The 20,579-nt window shown below is 45.0% G+C and overlaps 1 protein-coding gene across 2 annotated transcripts in view; it reads left to right on the top strand.

Annotated features, from left to right (window-relative positions):
• The window catches only part of PELI2 (pellino E3 ubiquitin protein ligase family member 2), a 75,567-nt gene extending 63,805 nt beyond the window's left edge, over window positions 1-11,762 (top strand). For both annotated transcript variants that reach the window (XM_084519662.1, XM_084519663.1), the window contains 3 exons: window positions 1,337-1,534; window positions 2,238-2,426; window positions 5,462-11,762. In XM_084519662.1, coding sequence (XP_084375788.1) covers window positions 1,337-1,534; window positions 2,238-2,426; window positions 5,462-6,028 — 954 coding nt within the window. In that variant the 3' untranslated portion in view covers window positions 6,029-11,762. The remainder of the gene's footprint in view (window positions 1-1,336; window positions 1,535-2,237; window positions 2,427-5,461) is intronic.
• Window positions 11,763-20,579: the final 8,817 nt, after the last annotated feature.

Genomic DNA, 20,579 nt, shown 5'->3' with positions numbered 1-20,579 from the left:
AAGTGCACGTTTCTTGATTAGACCTGTTTTGGTATTTCTATGGTGTTTTTTCTGTGGCAAGCTCATCACATTTTCTACTTCAAGAACTGTGACACAGAGGAAAGAACTGAATGTGTCGTGAATTTCAGCATGTGCTTAAGAGTAACTGAAAAGTGGAACTGCAAGTATAGCAGTACGGGAAAGATCCCTGTACTGTTGCTATCAGTTCAGTTGTGGCAAGGCTTAAGTATTAAAAATATCACTCTTCTCAACTCCTGAATAATTTTTCTTCACTGTTTTAAACAGGCGTAATGAATTTAGTATGCAGAGTTGTTGCTGTTCATGATGGATCCACATGTGAGGGGCTTTGAGGAGCAAGGAGCTAAGCTGAGTGCAACTGCTTGGGGGGGGGGGGGTGTGATGTGATCATGTTTAGTGAAGAGGACATTTCATATGAATGTGGATTCTTGATAAGTAGTTCTATGTAAAGAATAGGCTTAATTCTGAGTTTTCTGTTTAATAACAAGTTGTCTGGAAAAAAAAAATAAAACTTTTCCATTCTTTGTTCCTTGGCTCTACTTTCCCAATTTTGCTCAAACTTGGCGCAACACTAATTTGCTCGTAGAAGTACTGACACAGTCTCATTGTGTTTGGTTGGCAGTCGAATCCCACTGTCCATTTTGTAACAAAATTTTCTGTTCCAGATGCCAAGATGCTTCCAGTTGTTTAGAATTAAAATTCACAGGTGGCAAAATTTAAAAAGAAACGAGCAAATAGTAAAAACACCTTTTTTCAGAAGAAATAAAACACTGCAGATCAGTAGACAAGAATGTTTTTTTTTTTTTTAACTTTTTTATTCGTGCATATGCATGATTAGGAATAAGCTTAATCCTATTGTGGGGTTTTACCTGAAATTTCTTCTGTTCTAGAACTACAAATTCTGAAAACATGAAGGTGGGTAGCTTTTTGTTATGATGTATGAAGATAACCAAGTTTTGTATTTAAAATAAAAGTCCTTGATTTTCATGGCAGACTGACTTGAAACTAGACTTGTGAGCAAAACTTAACATTTTCAAGCTAATTTTTTCTTAATTGAAGAAAATGGGCAAGCTTGTGCATCAGTTGTAGTAAGTGAACACTTGTCTTGTGGTGCCAGTGGTGTATTTACACCTAGGACAAATGTGAAGAATAAGGACTAGTCTCTAGTTGGATTTTGCCATCCAAAAATTCAGTAGCCAGTAGATTCTTAATGGCATCAACCTTAACTTGACAAAATCTCTGATATAACTTGACCCTTAATGTTTGATACTTCTACAGCTCTTTCAAATTATACCAACGTCTTTACTTTTTTTTGCAGGTTGGGAGGTCAACAGAAAGCCCTATAGACTTTGTAGTAACAGATACTATTTCTGGAAGTCAAAATAATGATGAAACTCAGATTACACAAAGCACCATATCCCGTTTCGCGTGCAGGATTGTATGTGACAGGAGCCCGCCATATACAGCAAGGATTTTTGCAGCTGGATTTGACTCTTCCAAAAATATATTTCTTGGTGTAAGTACTGCTACTGCTTATGCTATGTGTGAACAAACTCCATTTTCATTCCTTTATGTTCAAGCCCCCAGATTCTCTTGTACGAGTCAATGACTTATCCTATCATTAGTTTTTTATTACTGCGGCGTACCAGCCACAGCGTTAAGCAGAAGCTGCAGTTTTATGTGCCAGATTTATTACCAGCATGGACTCTTGGTGATAATTACTAATGAAGTTCTACTTCAGTAGCCTTTGTTAAAAGGTTTTTCTTTAGGTTTGTCTCTTATATTCTTGATATTCTTTGTGAGTCAGCTGCTATTGTAGTTTTTGGTGCTGAAGACCGAGGAACATACTGGCCACAGTATGGAAACCAGCGCACGTGTTGCAGTGGTGTTCCTTTACAGTGGTCAGAGGTATTTATACTACTGACCTTGGAGTAGACCTCAAGGTCAGGTTAAGGTCCAGGCCCCAAGTATCACCTGATGTGCAGAGTTCCTGAACTGAGTTGGAAATAATATTCAAGATCGTAACTGGAGATGCATGAGCAAAAGATGTTGCTACTCTGGCTGTGAAGGTTGTCTTAAAAATACTTGTTCTGCAGATCTGTGAGCTGCTGGCTGGTGAGGAAATGTAGCATTTTAGACACAACTAGCAAAACTTAAGGAAAATTCAGTCTCTAAACTTTTAGACAAACTTTCTTTCCTGGTGTGGTTGTCACATGCAGGAAAAAGCAGCGAAATGGAAAAATCCTGATGGCCACATGGATGGATTAACAACGAATGGGGTGCTGGTCATGCATCCAAAAGGAGGGTTTACTGAGGAGTCTAAACCTGGAGTTTGGAGGGAGATCTCGGTCTGTGGTGACGTGTACACTCTGCGGGAAACCAGATCTGCTCAACAACGGGGGAAACTGGTAAGTTGAAAGCATCTGGTAATTAAAACAGAGCGAGGGCTCTGAAATCAATGAAGTATGCATATGCTACAGTACATTCTTGTTGCTGTTCTGTTTCTGCTTATACAGAATGCTGTCTAGTTTTCTGCTTGTGTCCCTTTTCCAACTGAAATAGCGTAGTGTAAAAGCTAAACAAACTTTGCTCTTGAATCCCCATGTCTTAAAAAAAAAAAAAAAAAAAGGCCTTTTGGGACATGGGAAGATCTGTAAGTTAGTACTGCAAAAGGCATCTCCCTGTGCGCATAAAATCTTAATAGTATGCTTGCATGCAAAACAACTTTGAGTAGCGCAGCTTCTGTTTGATTTACCTGCTACTCAGAAGATCAAAGAAACCCTGCCTAGTGTGTTCCTGTGTTACCCTATGGAGTGGGATGGCTTTGTCTTTACCAACAATGAAAAGTTTCATCTGCAGAGACCTGTGCTACACGTAACTGCATAGATGTTCCTGGGAAGGGATGTGCCCACTTCCCCATAGAAGACAGGAGCACGGCACTCTTGTTCTTTCCCCTTCCCAAGATCTGCAGAGCCTAGGAAGGAAAAATGCTATCTTTTTGTTCTTCCTTTTTTTTAACCTGCCCTTGAGGGGAAGGAAAAAAAAAAAAAAAACAAAAAAAAAAACAACCAAACACCAACATGCAGAAGTAATTCAGTGAAATACACAGACTATCATATTCCCACTCAGACGAGCTTCGCCAGAAGTCCTGTCTCTGCCTAGACTGAAGTATTGTCCTGACTGCAGACCTGGAAGATCCTTCGTGCTTTGCACCTTCTGCTATTTTTTAGGATTTGAGGTGAGATAGGAGATTTTGAGAGCCTTCACAACAAACAAAGATGCCCCTTCTTTTTTGTAACTTCATCATCCAGCTGCTAGACTTTAAACACTGACAGAGTAGTGCTGGAGAGGGATTTTTTTATCCCTCTCTTCATGACCAAAGTTATTTTTGTGCTGCAACCTTGAGTTCCCCTTAGCTTGGTGGTGTTAAGAGTTATCCTACATGCTTGCACTGAACTGACTTTCTAGTTCTGCCACTTGCTTTGGTGAAAACTGATTGCTTTAAGGGGGTAAGGAAAATGGAGTTTGAATATTTTGTTCTGCTTTCAGTAGACAGCCTGCAGCACATAAATTGTTTTGCCATTATAATGGTGGGAGGCAAACGTTGCCTCAGGGACTGGGACAGATGATGTTGCAGTTGTGCCCTTTATACGTGGTTAGCAAAACACCTTATTAGTGCTACTAAAAGAAGGCAATACGAAAACAAATAAATTCCTTTTCCTGCATCCAAAATGACTCATTCTCATTTAAATAAAATTACATGGCACACTGGTATTGATGTGATCAGTATTCGTTGATTGGGTTCATAAAACCAAATGCACCCCGTATAATGAACACGTTGCATATGAGAGCTTTTTTCTTTTCTGTCTGTGAAGGAATTATATGAGAAGTGCATCAAATCAAGGATTCTCCCTACTTCAATTGCTGAGTTTTTTTCTCTGCTGGTAGTACTTTATGGTGGTGACCTTTTATCTGTAGTCTGCATTGTACTGTCTAGGTGTTTTGTGCAAGGATGATCCATGGTTAATCTGTGAATTTAAACTGGATTAGAATGTAAATGCCAAAGCAGTTGTCATTCATGCAATTCGTAGGCCGACATGATGACTTAATGTGACCCATTTAATGTCCAGGTTATTTATTTTGCCTTAGTGGTATTTTCTATTCATTTTCAATGTATAAACCTGGCCGGTAGGTCTGTCTTTTTAAATTTCACTTAGTACAAATTCATCACTATATAACTGGGAGCAACAGCACAGTTTGCCTGTGTTCTCAACATTAAAATAAACTAGGGAATATTTCACCGAAGTGCAGTATGTCTCTAGCATAATCCCTTGAAAATGTATCACACGTACCTGCTTTTTGTGTTTTTTTTTTTTTTTTTCTTTTTTCAGATGAAAGAAACCTTTAGGCAGTGCACGTTGGGGCTGTATTTGCATGGAATACCTCACTGAATAAAGAGCTAACTAGTTTGGGGGTGGGGGGCTAATTGTTCAGAAGCTGAGGCTGTGTGGCTCTGGCTGCAGAATTTATTGCTTGAGATATTTGGCTGGTAATTCACTCTGCTGTAATGATATCTGTGAAAGTACCTGTGCACGTAGCTGGTATTGCATTTGTCATTTTTCTATAATATATCTGTGGTAGAGTTGTTTCACTGATGAGGTACGCTGGGGGAGTTCGTGCTTCTGCAAAATGCTTTTATGCTTGCCACAAGCCAAAAAGTAGTATCTGAGGAGAAGTCAGCTGGTCTATCCTGGGTGTAGCTGGTTTTGGTCTAAAGATCTGCTGCTGCATGAGCAGCCCTCTTCCGACACACATCAACAGAATTTTAGGGGAACTAGTTGGGTGCTCTGCTAAGACAGCCCTTAGGGAATGGCCAGACTCTTCAGTCTGTGGTCACTTACCTTAACCACAAGACCCCTGCCCCAGCCCAGGCTGCCCCCAGCCCCATCCAGCCGGGCCTTGGGCACTGCCAAGGATGGGGCAGCCACAGCTCCTCGGGGCAGCCTGCACCAGAGCCTCATCACTGCCATCATAGTAAAGAAATTCCTCCTCGTATCTAATCGAAACCTACCCTTTTTTGTTTTAAAAATATTACTTCTTGTCCTGTCGTCTTATGAAGAACTCAGTGTAATGTAGCACCTTCCCAAAGAATTACAGGAAGGAAAACTGTGCATAATAGCTAGTATTCCCACAGCATCTAACAGTTGTAAATTTAGTGCCTCGTGTACAAGCACAGCATATAAAAGACCCGTGCTTATTATAAACCAAAATGTTGGAAAAGAGATGAATTTGAACAAATGGGGTACCAGAACAAAACAGTAAGGCAAAATTAGTTAGCGTGCTAGGAAGAGTAACCACTTGAGAAAGAGGACACGTTTATAGATCTAGCTCTCTGTAAAAGTGGTATCTGAGATCTGACCATCATCTTGTGTCCCACCTCTAGGTAGAAAATGAGACCAACGTCCTCCAAGACGGCTCCCTGATCGACCTGTGCGGAGCCACCCTTCTGTGGAGAACAGCAGACGGACTGTTTCACACTCCAACTCAGAAACACATTGAGGCTCTGCGACAGGAGATCAACGCTGCCAGGCCGCAGTGTCCCGTCGGGTTAAACACGTTGGCGTTTCCCAGCATCAACCGCAAAGATGTGGTAGAGGAGAAGCAACCTTGGGCGTACCTCAGCTGTGGTCATGTCCATGGCTATCACAACTGGGGACATCGCAGTGACACGGAAGCCAACGAGCGGGAATGTCCCATGTGCAGAACCGTTGGCCCCTACGTGCCTCTCTGGCTCGGTTGTGAAGCAGGCTTTTACGTGGATGCTGGTCCTCCGACTCATGCTTTCACCCCGTGTGGACACGTGTGCTCTGAGAAGTCTGCAAAATACTGGTCTCAAATCCCACTGCCTCATGGTACTCATGCATTTCATGCTGCCTGCCCTTTTTGTGCAACACAACTGTCTGGGGAACACAACTGCGTCAAGCTAATTTTTCAGGGTCCAATTGACTGATATCACTTTGCGATGACCACGATAACGTTTTCTTTAACAATTTACTGTGAAGATTTTGCCACTAACTCTAGATTTTACCTTTTTTTATAATGTTATTAATAGGGTGGTGGGGTGGGGATGGGGAGCTGACACGGAAATTGTGAGGGACTGTGGTGGAATGGGATGCATTGATACCTGGAACTCGACAGATATCAGTGGTGTTGCATGCTCAAAAGCAGCATATTCATGAAGTCTTCTTGGTCAAATTGTAGTATATTTGTAATCTTTTTATTAGCACCCTGGATCAGAAAAAGGTGTCTTAATGATTTTTTTAAGCTAAGATTTTTTAATGGAAAGGTTTTTTCTTCTAAACTTTGACAAGCCTTTAAAACCTATTTTTCAAATCTAGAAGGAACATACAGAATGTAACTGTCTTTAATTTGCAATATAATTTAACTTGAATAGTTTCTCAAGGAGCTAATACAGAATGTGTGGACAACCCTAGGTGAATGTTCACTAGAGATAATTGGATATGTAAGAGAAAAATTAGCTGCCTAAATTGTAGAGTATAAATGCTATTAAAATATCTATTATGGTATAACACAGCTGGCCAAAAAGGCATCAAGGATTACTTGAAACTGAGGAAATCCTGTTTGCATTGATTTCCTTTCAGTGTAATAGATATCCACTGTTCACTGCGTATGGTATATGGCTGATTTTCTTTCTTCTTTTTCCTCCCTGTTTAACCTGCATCTGGTGAAACTGCTTTACTGTTTTTTTTACATCCATAGGTCTGGTTTGTAAGCCGGTGTTCTGTAGATGTGTAGTCTGGCCTTGTTTTTTTGTTTTTTTTTTTCTGCTTAACTTAGCTTGCCCTAACTGCTCCTTGCATGCCCAGAACCATTGGGTTAATTGAGATGTGGCGACCCTTTAAAAACTGCATTAATGAAGGGGTAGTGCTGCAGCAAGATGGAAGGTTTAGGTACAGTTTATGCAGAGCTTATCCACATAGACCTGAATTCAGGAAAGCACTTAGTAAATGTTTGAATAGAAGCCCACGGATGGGACTGTTTAGTGCTTCAATGGATTGTGGTTATATGCTGTTATGTTTTGAAATAAAAAAACAATTAAAAATAAGTTATTATTTAAGCTCACTTAGTAGCCGAAATGCTGTGAGGAGAGCATCCTATCTAGTTCAAGTGAGTGTTTTGTTCACTTTTCAACTTGCTGCCATCTGTCACCTTTTTTGCAGATTGAGATGTGTTTGTATCCATTTTTTTTTCCAAATGTTTGCAAATCAAACAGCATTCAAATGTAATCAAATATATGTATCAGGGTGGTGCATCTGAAGTGGATCACTTGAAATTCCTGACTTTTTAAGGGAGCTGATAAATGTTTACTATGGAGATAATTAAATCAGAATTTCATATGAGATGTACCCCGCCCACTGTTAGTTTCATTTCATACAGAATGATAACTCTTTGATTTGTGTTTTTTTTTCTTTTCTTTTGCTCTCTGTACTCTTGGTATCTGAGGTATCAATCTATCCAGGTTTAAAAAAAAAAATGGGAGAAAATTATAACACCTAGACGAAATAGACCATTCAAGCTCAGTTCTGTTTAGTCAACTATAGCTTTTTGCTATATTTGTGCCCTTTGTATAAATATATAATTTATATGATTTTAATATATTCTGTATATATACTTGAATTGGCCTGTTCATATTTTGGTTGTAAAATTATTTTATAGTTAACCTTATAAACATTTTACAAGTCCCTTGCCAATGGTGATGGGATATACTTTGTCTGCTGCTGTGTTTAGTGTAATTTTGCTGTATAAATGTTCAGCATTTTAATGATTTGAAAATAGCTTTACTTTTCTTTTTTATTCTTTTGCTGCTTTAAAGAAACAGTTTTGTTCTGCAGCATTTTCTCTAAAAACCCAACTGTACAGCGTTGTCCCTCTCGGTGATTGGAAATAGGACGAACCTCGTTAACCTAAAGCTATGTGCTTCTTCCTAGTGCCTTTTCAATGAGATCCTCTTGTGATTCCGTACTCTGACTCCTTACTCCCACAAGCCGACCTTGTGGCTAATCTTCATCGAGAATGGCAGCCCAGCCAGGTGGGAAAGAAATGCCTTTGGGCCTTCAATTCCTTCTTACGGTTTCTGTCATAACTGTGAAGGTGCCTCTTCCCTGTTTATATTCAGCTCCAGCTCCTCAGGTTCCACATGCACACTGCAGCATTACTCCTGGTTAGCATATACCTCATCTGCGAGAGGCACTCTCACCTCCACCTTGTTCTTACTGGACTCTGAAATACCTAACTTTGGTTCTCACAAGAGATGCTATGAACACACTTTCAGGAAACGTTCGTTCGCTGTTGAATTAAGGCCTCAAGCTGTGTGTTACTGCTCGGGGTCAGGAGTCTTGAGCTTCCTATATGACAATTTCACCGGTCTGGGGTGGCAGCTGTGTTTTACTGAGCTTTAGCTGGTCACGACATGCATGCGTAGTCTCCTTTTGAGTGTAAACGGGTGTAAACATGCAGGTTTTGAGGCATCTCCATTATCCAGCTGCTTTACTTGCTTCCTTTGTTGCAGATTAATTGCTGCTTTGGGGCTTTGTAGAGCTATACCCTGTGCAAAGTGAATGTACAGTGCTAGAGGAATGCTCACTAGAAATGCCAGCACACCATTGGGTTGCATTGTTTGGCTTGCATGATGTGGAACATCATGCATCCAACAGGCTGATGGTTTGTATCTGAGGGAAGTGTCCTTTGGAAAGGCTGTTTCAAGCAAGATTTTTTTTCTTTTGTCAGCAATTCTGTGGAACAACGAATGCTGTAGGAGGGAAAACTTGCCTCTTATCTGGGGAACAAATTTCCACAGTTCCTTTGCATGAATTCAGGTACTTTGTCATTAACCAGTATTCAAATCCAGGGTGAGTCCCACAGAGCTGGATTTACTGGGAAGGCAGGAGAGTGTAGCATTATTTTTCTCAAACACTAGTGCCACGTATGCTGCTCTGACTAAATGACCATTTGGCTGCTTATCCCATTTCTCCTTCCCTTGTCTCAATAACCACACACCTTCACTGATCTGGTAACTCAGCTGGAAAAAGTAATTTCTAGAGAAATAAGACCAATTCTGTTTGGAGTGACTCGATTTGAGAACCACACTCAAACTTTGTTTTGAAAGTTGATTTCATGATTTCAGTGTGATGATATTCCTTGTGTAGCATTTCAAGTGCTGGCCGTGTATTCTGTGTGGATTTTTTTCACCTGTTAACTGCTGATTCTATTTAAATGCTTCAAAAACAGCTTTGACTGCATAATGTCCAGCTAAAAGTATTTTTCTATCCTAAAAAAAAAAAAAAGCCTGTCATATCCATGCATGCTGGAGCTGTAATGCTTTCCTTTTTCCTGGCAGCTTCTTGGTAGAGTGCTGAAGTCTCAATAAGCGGCTCAGTGGTAAGCGTTGTTCGTATTTGAATCGTGTTCCAAATAGCACAAAGGAGTTAGCATGATACTGCATTTTAATCAAGATTTTTTTTTTTTTCCAAGTGTGGTCACTTTGTGCCTCGGGTACAGTAGTCGTACTGTACTGGCATAGTAATTAAAGGATTGGTTTTCTTCCTGAGGGTGGGAACGGGGCTCAAAAGAGACGCGAGTCACTGTCAGCCCGGTTCCACGAGGGACAGATCGCCTTGAAGCAAAGCCATGCCAGGAGCTTTCAGACCTGGCTCATGCTCTAAAAAGCACTCACTTTTGTTGGGAAGCCCCAGGATGAATCGGAAAGGCTGGAACCACAGGTGGTCTTCCCAGCAAAACGTTCCTTGGGTTCTAAGGACAATTTGTGGAACTGAAGGGTCCTGCCTAGAGCTGGAGCAGGGAGCAGAGGTGCTGAGTGGGGGCTCCCCTGAATTGCTGAAAAACTTCAACAGTCTATGACTACAATTTACTATTTTACTCCACACACCACCCAAAGTAAATTGCTGGCTAGAACTGTGGTAACTCCCTCTGGTGCTGTTGCAGGAGCTGTTCACCTTTGCTGCTCACTTTTTTTTTTTTTTTTTGCTGACCATTTGTTCTGGAAGTGGAAGCTTCTCCAAGACAGTCGTGTTTCACCAAGATTGTAGTCTCAACACTTTCATGGGGTTAGAGAACTGTTGGTAGTGTTCTGGCCATCATTACTACTGATAGTGGTTTAAATGCATTTTTAATAGGCTAGAAAAAACAACCTGGCTTGACTCCTGCTCTTGATTAAAGGTAGGCTGCAAATACTCTTTGAGACAGACCGTGCCTGTCTTTCTTTGTCAAGGGTGGTTCTGTCGTGGGTGATAAATGCTGTTTTGCCCAAGATTGTTGCTGACTTGCTGCATGGGGTGTGAAGTGACGGCTCCTGTGGAATCGATATGTAGAGCTGTCGATGTGAAGAGGTAGGAAGCAGAAGGCTGTCAGGCGTTCGAGCTGAGCAGATGTGGACAGCCCAGCTGCTGTGGAGAGCTCTGGCCAAGGATCCTCCTCCTCATTTACTCAGTTTTCAGTCTCTTGTGAGTTGTTGGTTCATCTCATTCTCAGCTCTTCCATGTAGCTGCAGGTAAACAAATAGAGCTTGAAAAGAAAACATGGAAGAAAATACTAAGAGATACCTTCAGGCTTGCTTCTGTTCAAGGAAAACAAAGTGAAGTTACAAGTGTCTCTCAGATTTTTCTCAGTATTCTTATTTTATAAGCACTCTTCACAAGTCTACAGTTTGTGAATTACAAGGAAAAACTTACAAGGTCGGGCTGATTTGGGGGATGGGGAGCGGAGAAGGGTTTCTAGGATGAAAAGTCAAAATGTACAAACCAAGTCCCACCGACTGCAGCAAACACTTTGCTATTGCAAGAACAGTACAGCGAGCCTCGACAAGTAGTAAAGATCCAGCTTTACTCTGTGTTGGTCGGCTTCTGTTTATTGGCAGCAGAACAAAAGCAAGCTGCTTGGACAACCAAGCTACAGACAAAACCAGTGGCTGTCAGGATTTCCTTTGACCAGGGCATATTTACGCTTTCCTGGTGGGCAAGCCAGTCTCAAGTCACCTTGAAGTCCTTTCTGTTTCTGTTGTGGTGATAAGGGATGGGCATTATTTTCCTCTTGGATCAAATATGTGATGAAGAGCCCCTGGAAGGCTCCTTCTTCCTTCAACCCAACCATAGGAAAGGCCTCATCCACACAGCGAGCCCCGAATGATGGAGAAGTTGATGTTTACCTTTGAACAGTGTTAGCAGCTGTTAAACTGCTGGGTATGTTTGTAACCTTGGTCTTTTATACACCACGTGAAATGGACTGAACTAATTTCTTTGCCGTTGTACCTGTGGAAGCACAAGCCATTTTACAGGAAAAAAATAAATAAAAAAAAAATTGTTATCTCAGTATTGTCATCGACTCCTTCAGTTTCTTCACCTGCTGGCTGGTTGTCAGGGTTTGACTTTGATTTGCGAAAACAAATGAATAACTTCAAAAAAAAAAAAAAAAAAAAGCTTCTCCTACTCTTTTATCCCATTTCTTCTATTCCTCAACAAAAGCCTAAACCTAAACCTCTGAGGAGTCTTAAGTATTCAAGGTAGTGGAGTGTATTCAGGTGTGAGTGCCCTGAAATTTCAGTTAATTCCCTTCCCTGATTTTTAAATTGAACTGTTTGTTTTCAATGCCAGCTGCCTTCTTGCGGTGTTAACATAATTGCTAAATAAAAGCAATTTCCAGGAATAATATGCCTTGTGACTCTTGAAATTAATTTCCATAATGGGTAATTCGCTGTTTTGTTTATATCTGTATTTGTCCCTTTTTGTATGCAGTCCCTGTGAATACCTAAGCTTATTATTTTTTTTTTTTTAAATGAGCTAAAATAAATGCTTTTTTTTTTTTTTTTTTTTTTTTTTTGGTAAGTGGGGAAAAAAACATTGGTATGAGCATAACAAGGAAATAAGGATTTCTGCAACTTTCTCTAAATGTGATGGTTTGCCAGTGGGCTCACAGGCTTCTTGTAATGGGAAAGCATAAAAGTTGGAGGCTTTAAGTCTGCTCAGTTCCTGTTAGGCAAGATAGTAGGACCAAACCTCTTCTGAAATATACCGTTTCCCTTGCTGCTTTTTCTCCTCTTTCTTCTCGTTATGCAGTTCAAGATGCTGCAGTCTTGTCACTCCCTGTATCAGGGAGCGTGTATTCCTCCCTGTAAAACTTCACTTCTCAGCGACTGCGGCTTTTGCTGCTGTGAAATGGTCTTTGTGAGGTTTCTGGAGCACTTGTGGTTACCGCCTTTCTCTCCCTTTCAAGGTAGTGCTGCATGGATGCATATTTTTAGGAGGAACTTAAGAAATCTCTTTCATGTGAAAGTAAGGCAGACAGAAGTTTGACAGCGATGTCTGAGTTGTCTCAGCCTGATTCCTTTTTTCCTTTTAAAAATTTAACTCAGTGAAATCTCATGTCTGAATACAGGCTCAAGATGAGGAAACAACAGCAGGAAGGAGTTCACAAGAACCCCAATTACATCAGTGTTTAAAATTATATAAAACTACGCAGTATGAACACAGTTGGTGGAATATTTGCCTTAAATGCTGTATTTAAACTCTGCAAAGGCAGGGCCTGGCCTTTGAACCAAGTTTAAATTTGCCACTTCTGAAGTGTCTTTCACAAGAGAAGCAGAAAGGAGGAAGGCCAAAGCTGGACGCCAACTCCCTTGCTCCATGAGGGCTGTCGCTGCTCTTTCTGGTCTGGTTCATAAATCTCTGGGTAGGAACAGAGCTGTGTGGGCCATGGGGCAAGCTGAGAACAAGGACCAGGCAAAGAAAGGGTCCTTTGGCTCTCTTGGCAGCCAAATCCTCTGCTATGCTGTGGTGATGGAGGCACCCGTGGGCCCAGTGCCCTGAAGGTGCTTAGGGCCAGCTGTAGGCACCTTAGGCCCATGTGCCTCAAACACCGTGATTAGTTGGGGCCCCTCACTGCAGGAAGGACAGGGAGTTGATCGAGAATGTGCAGAAAAGAGTGAGGAAGCTGGTAAAAAGGCTGGAAAATGAGTTCTGAGGAGATGTTGAGGGAGCTGGGGCTGTTTGGAGAGGAGGCTGAGGGGAGGCCTCCTCGTTCTCTGCAGCTACCTCAAAGGAGGCTGCAGCAAGGGGGGCGTCAGTCCCTTTTCTCAAGTGATAGAATGCGAGAAAATGGCCTTGAGTTGTGCCAGAGGAGGTTTAAACTGGGCATTAGGAAAAATTTCTTCATGGAGTGGGTGGTCAGGCACCTAACGGGCTGCCCAGGGAGGTGGTGGAGTCCCTGTCCCTGGAGGTATTGGAGAGACATGAGGTCATGGCATGGAGGGACAAATCTTAATGTTGGCACTCCGTAGTGCCAACATTAATCGATGGCTGGGCGATCATGAAGGTCTTTTCCAGCCTGGATGGTTCTCTGATTCTCTCTGTGTTGAACCTTGCTCTGATAGAGAGGTTTCTTCAGCAGCAAGATGCCATTTGTACCTCATCAAGAATGGTTTTGCCTGGGTCCTTCTGTGCCCTGCTGAGGAAAGATGCAGGAGGCAGTGGCAGCTGCACAGCCAGCTGGGTTAGCCATGAGAGGAGCTGGCCTCAGCCTCCAGGGCAATTTGGGATTTGGGCCAAACTGCCTGTCAATTTAAGACCACAAATCCAGCTCAGCAGCCTGGTGAAAGCAATGAGCAGCATCTGGCTGACCTCAGGGCTGTGGTGCGTCCCCTCTGCTCTTTATTTCTCTGCTTAAATAGGAAGAGAGGAGCCAGGGAAGGGACCGCTTAGGTCCATGCCAAAAGTTGTGCCAGCCCCTACAGCCCTCATAGGATAGGGCAGGTAATGCAGTGTAGGCACTAAAGACTAATAATGGTAATAATTGAGTCTCAGGGAAAGCAGCAAAGCCTCAAGGAGGGCAGGCTTTGGGCCTGGCTTTTTTCCCTGCTCTGACCTTAGGCAGGAGGCTTTTCATTTCCCCTTCCCTATCTAAGGAATGGGAATCACAGGACTGCCCAGCCCTGGCCTGCCTGGAGGTCAGAAACAATGATTTAAGTGCTTTCTGACAGAAAATGAAGCTTTGTTACTTTCATCTTGCAAGCAGCAGAAAATCAATCTATCTATCATTTTGTATATCCTTATTTAATGTGCCTATTTCCCTGGAGCCTGCTGATTTTGAAGGGGGGATACTCCCCGCGGTCAGGCTTCACTACCTTCTCACCAGGCCCCACCGGTGCCCTCCAGCCACGCTCCTGGGGATCTGAGTGCACGTAATGGAGAGTGTCCAGACAGTCAGGAGCCTCCAGAAAAGGGAACAGCAAGTGTTACGGGCAGTCCCTGGCCTGCAAGGCAGAAATCTTTCCTCCCTTGCACATGTGTGGGCCAGATGTCCTGCCTCGCCTGTGCTGCAAGAGAGCAAGGTGGGAGGCTGCCTGAGGTGAGGCTGCCCACAGCAGATGTAAAAAGGGCTCGGCCATGCCCAGAGCAGGAGACCTGATCCCGAGGAAGACAGAGGAAGCTGGATGAACTTGGCTGTGTCCCCGCTGTCTGTGTGAGGTTCAATGCTGCTGCCATGGGATCCCTGTGTGTCCCCCCAGGGTGGCATCGCTGCAGGCCAAGCATGGGATTTCCAGCATGTGGAAGTGCAGGAGTATCCCAACCTTGTTGGTTTTATTTGGGCAGAGTTTGCAGGCAGAAAAGGAGGAGATTCATATAATAATGAGACAAAAAAAAAAAAAAAAAAAAATTGTAGCCTGGCAGTTAAGAGGTGGTGTCCATAGCCTCCCTGCGCTGTTAAGGCAGAGGAGCAGCTGGCTTTTCTTCATCCCCTCCTTTCCTCATTCCCTCTTCCAGTTTCCAAGGAAGGTAAATTTTTATTGGTGCTCACAAATGCAAGGCTCCCCCGTTAGATTGCTTAAGTACAAAACCCCTCTGATTTGGTTAAAGTTTCCCTCACTGAAAAAACTTCAGTTTGCTCTGAGTAAGTTCGGTGAACAAACATTGCTCTTCCTTCGCTGTTTCCAAAGAGAAGTTTGGGGAATTTTCTGTTCTGTGGAAGTTCCTGGTATGTTAAACTCCATCTAGAACAACCAACTGAATTAAAATACTGAGAGCATCTGTAAGATAGCATTTCCAGTGGGATTTAGATGTTTGAGTAAATGATTCCCCCTTGGCTCTGCTTGCTGGAATTACCATGTGTGCCAGCAAACGCCAGAAATTTCCTCAAAAGCCTGAAGTCTTTTCAAGTGATTCACCAAAACAAGCAGGCTGGGAGCAGAACCCAGACATTGTCTGCAGAGTTGAAAGACTTGGCAAATTTCGGATTCAAGGCCTGCAATTAATCAGTGCAGAGCCTGCTACAAACTAGGTCTCCGGCCCCTAATCTCAGCAAGCGTAAATCCATGCCTGGGTGTGGATGATGATGGTGAAGCTGCTGTCACAGCGTCTCCCCCAGCCTGGCTTTTTTTTTAAGGGAAGTTTTTGGAAACAAAGGGGGAGATTTGGGCAGGACTTGGTCATGTGGCTGCCTTTGGCCTGGGAGGAGGTGGACCTATCGGTGACACCAGGTGTAGGGCAGCACTGACTGCGCTGACGGCATCCTTGCACTGATAATTTTTGCTGGGGGGAAAAATAATTTTAAAAAATAAATAAACCTTGGATTTGGAGTAGAAAATCTCTTAGCAATGTGAAAGTGGAGCAGCTGATGGCTGCTGTAGCCCTGGGTTGGCTCTGGCACCCAAGGGGGCTGGGGTTTCCTGCAGCATGCCAGGCAGCAACCAGGGGGAGATTTAGAGCCCTGGGCTCTTGGAGGCTGCTCCTTCCAGAGGGTCACGATGGAGCCCCATGCTGCTGTATAACGGGAGCAATGTCACAGAAAATGTTGAGGCTTAAGTGGTTATTTCTTTGTTTGTACTTTACTGAAATAATTTTTTGCTTCGTTTTTCTTCCCCTTGACCTTGTAGGGTTATGGATGCACACTGAGCTGCCTCTTGCCTTCCTTGTCAGCTGTCCTGAGCTCCTGCCTGGATAAAGGCCAAAGCACCATCGCTCCAAAGCAAAAGCTCTGTATATTTCTGCTGAGCTTCTGCTTTCCCCAAAATCAGCCTGTGTGCCATCCTTATGGCTATATGGTTCTCCTTTTCTTCTCATTCAGGTATGCTGACAGATTCAAGCCCCTTTCACCCTTCTTTCCATAACCTTAAGCAGGATGAGATCCTTATGAGCCTTTCTGCATGCTATTTTCTCTGGCGTTAAAACCATTGCTGCTCCTTGGGGCACAGGTGTAGGACCCTCTGTGGGTTACCCGCAGCATGCTGCAGTTAGTAACCGGAGCACTATCTCATTAAGAACGAGAGCACATTTGTTTAACACTTATTTCCTACAAAACCACCCCGTGGAACCAGTTGCTTTTGCATCTCTTTGTTCCCCAGGAGCTGAATCCTACAGAGATGCACGCGATTTTCTGCCCAGGATGGGTCACCCCCCCTGTTGGGTCTGATCCCGATCCCACACCAACCCATTTTTCCATGTTTCCAGAGCTGCCCTGACACCTGCGATCAGCCGGGCATTAGCAGCACTGCACTGGCTGCTGCTCAGCTCCAGTTTTCTCTTCCCTTAACCTCAGTAATAAATGCCCTTTTTCACCCAGTCTATCATAACACGAGTGCTCTCCACCCAGCTGTTTGCTTTTACGCATTTTCCTCTGCATCTTTCATCTCTCTTGACCTGATGCAGGGTGGGGAGCACTGCAAAGGGCTGGGTGGGCACCGCTGCATGGGGCTGTGCTTAAATTCCCCCCACAGGAGCAGGAACCAGAGCGGTTTCTTCCCTCTGCATGGGGCAGGATGCGGCCGTGGGAAATGAGCCTTCACCTCATCTCTGCATCCAGTGCCTGGCCAGCCTAAAAATGTCTGCATCCAGACTTAGCCAGCCTAAAAATGTATTTTTCTGGGATTTTACCTGTTGGTTTGTGGACGTATCCTGAGGCTGCAGAAGCCGAATCATCATTTGCTTTTCTAGCAAATCCCCATGCCCATCCCGTGGAGCACTGAGGGACCCAACACAGCCCCATCACGGTCCCCTGCCTCCATGCTCAGACACAGACAGGACCTTGGACGTGGCTGCAGGTCCCTGAGGCTTCCCACCAGCCATGGTGCTGTGGCCTCCTCCCAAATTTTCCACAGCTGCTTTGTTGTAAGGATTAAACAGCTGAAGCTGGGTGAATGTATCCAAATTGCCGCTGTTTTTTTCCTATTTTAAAGCCCATCTGGTTGCAGGGAGAGACACAAACCTGAACGCACATCAAAAAGCCAAATATAGAACATCAAAAAAAAAAAAAAAATGAAATTTAAGACAAATAGCAGCAAAGAACGAGTGACTTTCTAACAATCTCCTGACTTTGAAACCAGGCTCGTGATTTAGGAACATTTAGAGCTGCTGGTCCTGGGTGCAAGACCACAAAAGAGGCACTGCTCGGCCATGGCATCCCCTTTGCTTGGAGGTAAACCACTGCAGCACCCGAGCACACTGAAATCCCATCTGGAGACCCCTTCAACCTGGCAGAAGCGATGCTCTGAGAGGTTTTACTTGCTGGATTTTCTGCCGTGCTGCTTGTGCTGGGGATCGGTCCCTGCTGCTGTAACTCATGGGAGAGCATCGGCTGCACCGACAGCACCGAGCTTTCCATGGGGGTTTGGCTCCTGCAGATCGCATCCCTGCCTGGCACCAGCCAACACACTGAAAAAAGGGACCCTAAAAGAAAAGCAGAGGGTTTTTTCCCGGTGATTTTGGCAGGAGGAAAAGCTCAGCCTGACAAATGGCCAAAGGAAGGCGCAGCTCCAGGCGGGGCCGTGCCGAAGGTCCCGGGGTGCTGCGCGGGGGCCGCGTGCGCAAGGAAATGGTTGCAGCAGTAAATAGAGCGATCAGCCACTTCTCCAGATGTACTTCGGGCTAGGAGGCCGAGAGGAAATTCCTAGCTGAATGCCTGTCTGTGGGATAATGCTGTTTCCATGGGCCTCCCTGCCAAGAATCACTTAATTATGAGTAATTAAAAAAAAGAAAAGAAAAAAAGAAAAAAAAAAAGGCTTTGATTTGGCTTAAAACTGCCGAGGGATGTGGGGACTGGAAAACAGAGAGAGGGAATAAACAGAAGTGAACCCAGTGACCTCCTGTGCGGGGGGGAGCATCGGGTGCAGCAGGATTGGGGTGCTGCTCATGGGGGCAGTGACCGTGCTGCCACCCCTTGGGGACACCTCCCAGTGCCCTAAACACTCAGATCCTCCTGGCCAAGGGCTTGCCAAGTGTGCCGTCGCCTCCTTTATTCTCCCTGGCAGCCAACACTCTTTTCTCCGAGGGTTTGGGGTTGGACCGAGGGCGCTGGCTCTCCGGCGCATGGAAACACGCCGCTTTCCCAGGAAAATGTGCCTGGATGGGGTGGGGATGGGGTTTCACAGCCTCGGATGAGGTGAAAAATCGGAGCCCTGGAGGGTTGCGGTCAAAATGTACCAGGATGCTTTTAATTTTCCCCCTTCCCTCCCAGGGATTTTGGTATGGGCTTTCTGAAACCCAACCCTTCAAAGAGCAAAATGATACCACCACGCAACGTTATCCCTGAGAAAGCAGGGAGTTTTACTCAACCCTAACCTTATAGAAAATGGGGTGGGGTCGGTTTGGAGATCTCTGCCCTGGGGAGGTGAGCCACCAAGAAAAAAAAAAAATCACTTTAATTTGAAAAGTTTCATTGAAAATGCCTTTTCCCAGCTGCTTGCTCCGGAGATGGAGACAGAGCCAACCTGGCAGAAAAGGATTTTATTCTGAGGATACCTAAAACCCATCACTTGCCAGCAGAGAGTGATCGGGGCTGTTTGGGGTCTGGGCTGCCTTTTGGGAATGATGCCCTTGGGGCCGCCTGCTGCTGCCCACGGCACTTGGAGAGGTTTTAGCAAAGCATAAAATAGGGATTTTTATGCAGTGCATCCATGTTGTCCATATTTCTGTATCTTGGAGACCCGCAGTGCCAATGGGATGGGGTGGGTATGGACTTTTGGGTGTAATCGTGCATCTTTTGACCCCTCTTGGGCTGTGTTTTCTGGGTGATCACTTTGGAAACTCTCTGGGTTTTGTGGGAAAGGGGGAGCGAGCTGGAAGCGGTGCAGGGAAGAGATTACTCCGAAGGAAATGGGTGGGGAGGATGGGAGAGGAGGGGCGGGCTGACCGTGCCTCATGTCCAGGTTATTATGGCCACGAGGGCAGTAAAACAGCCGGGAGGACGTGTCCGGGACTGCTCCCACCCAGCGGGTGATGAAGGCTGCCCATCCTCTTCTCAGCGTGTGAGCACCACCAGCTCCCAGCTTTGGCTTCGGGTGCCAGCAAAAATAAAACACCGTCAGTGCCCCGTCATAACACAAAGTCCTTAAAACTTGGGCCGTGCAGTGGGGTCAGCCCTTAAAAGCAACGGAGCCGCAGGTGGGTGTTTGGGGACCCCATAGGGGTGTGACGATGCCCTGAGCTGCTCCTGTTCCTATTTAATTAGGAAATGGGCACAGGTGGGGTGGCAGCAGCGGGGCTGGGAGGGTGCAGGGCTGGCGGGGTGGGCACCGAGGTGCCCGTCTGCCATCTGTGGGGTGTGGGGTGCCCCAAAATCCTGCTGGTCCTGGGGCACAGCCAGAGCCCTGCTCTGTTTGAATGGAGAAATCTGGGAAAGGCCAAAGGGGGAGCAGGATGGGAGGCGCTGGTTGAAGTTTGCTCCCTGCTGCTGTTAAAACAGAGCCGTGAGCACCACCTCGGGCACTGATTTATCAGCTTTTCCCCATCATCCCTCCAGGATGACCGGGAATAACTGGGAACAACCTGGGCTCCCTTGCTGTAAAACCACTTCAAGCCTTTTGCAAAAGGCCTGTAGGTTTTGACAACGCTCTCTGTATGAACAAAGCCGCAGTGATCATCCCGAGCAGCCCTGGCTGGGATCTTCAGCTGCCTGGGCACCGATGTGGGCTGAATACCAAGGATCCCTGTAGCTGTGGAGGAGATAAAACCAAATTTTTGCAGGGCAGCAAAAGCTCGCTTAGCTGGGGTCTGCCAGGAGCTGGGGCTCCCACCGGCTCCCTCTCATGCTGTGAGGGGCAGCCAGGGGCTTAAACCTTTAAACCAAGAAGGTTTCTGCCCTCGTGTCTGCCTTTTGGCTTTCATCTCTTGTGCTCTTGATATCCTCAAGTCTTTTCTGGCTCGGAGACTTCTTTTTTTTCTCCTCTCTCCTGCCCTTCACTCAGCCCTCAGCTTTCTGACGTGGGAGTTTTATTGGAACAAAAGTAGATTTTTATCTCCCCAGCCTGTTTATTAAACTCCCTCCCTCCTTTCACAGTTGGCTACCGCCCACCCGCCCAGGCGTTTGTCGATTCAAATCAGGTTTAATCAACTCGCAGCATCGGACACGGCAAAATTGGATTTCTGAAAGCCCAATAAAGCCGTGCTGCGGCGCGGGGAGCTCGGATCGCATCGCTTCGTGGCGGCAGCCGCGAGAAGCAGCCCACAGGAAACTCATCTGCTGGGCTCCAGCCGGCTGCT

The sequence above is a fragment of the Aythya ferina genome (assembly GCF_964211825.1).
Source record: "Aythya ferina genome assembly, chromosome: 5".
Taxonomy (NCBI): domain Eukaryota; kingdom Metazoa; phylum Chordata; class Aves; order Anseriformes; family Anatidae; genus Aythya; species Aythya ferina.
The sequence above is the reverse complement of the archived record's forward strand: the minus strand, read 5'-3'. Positions and strand labels throughout refer to the sequence as shown.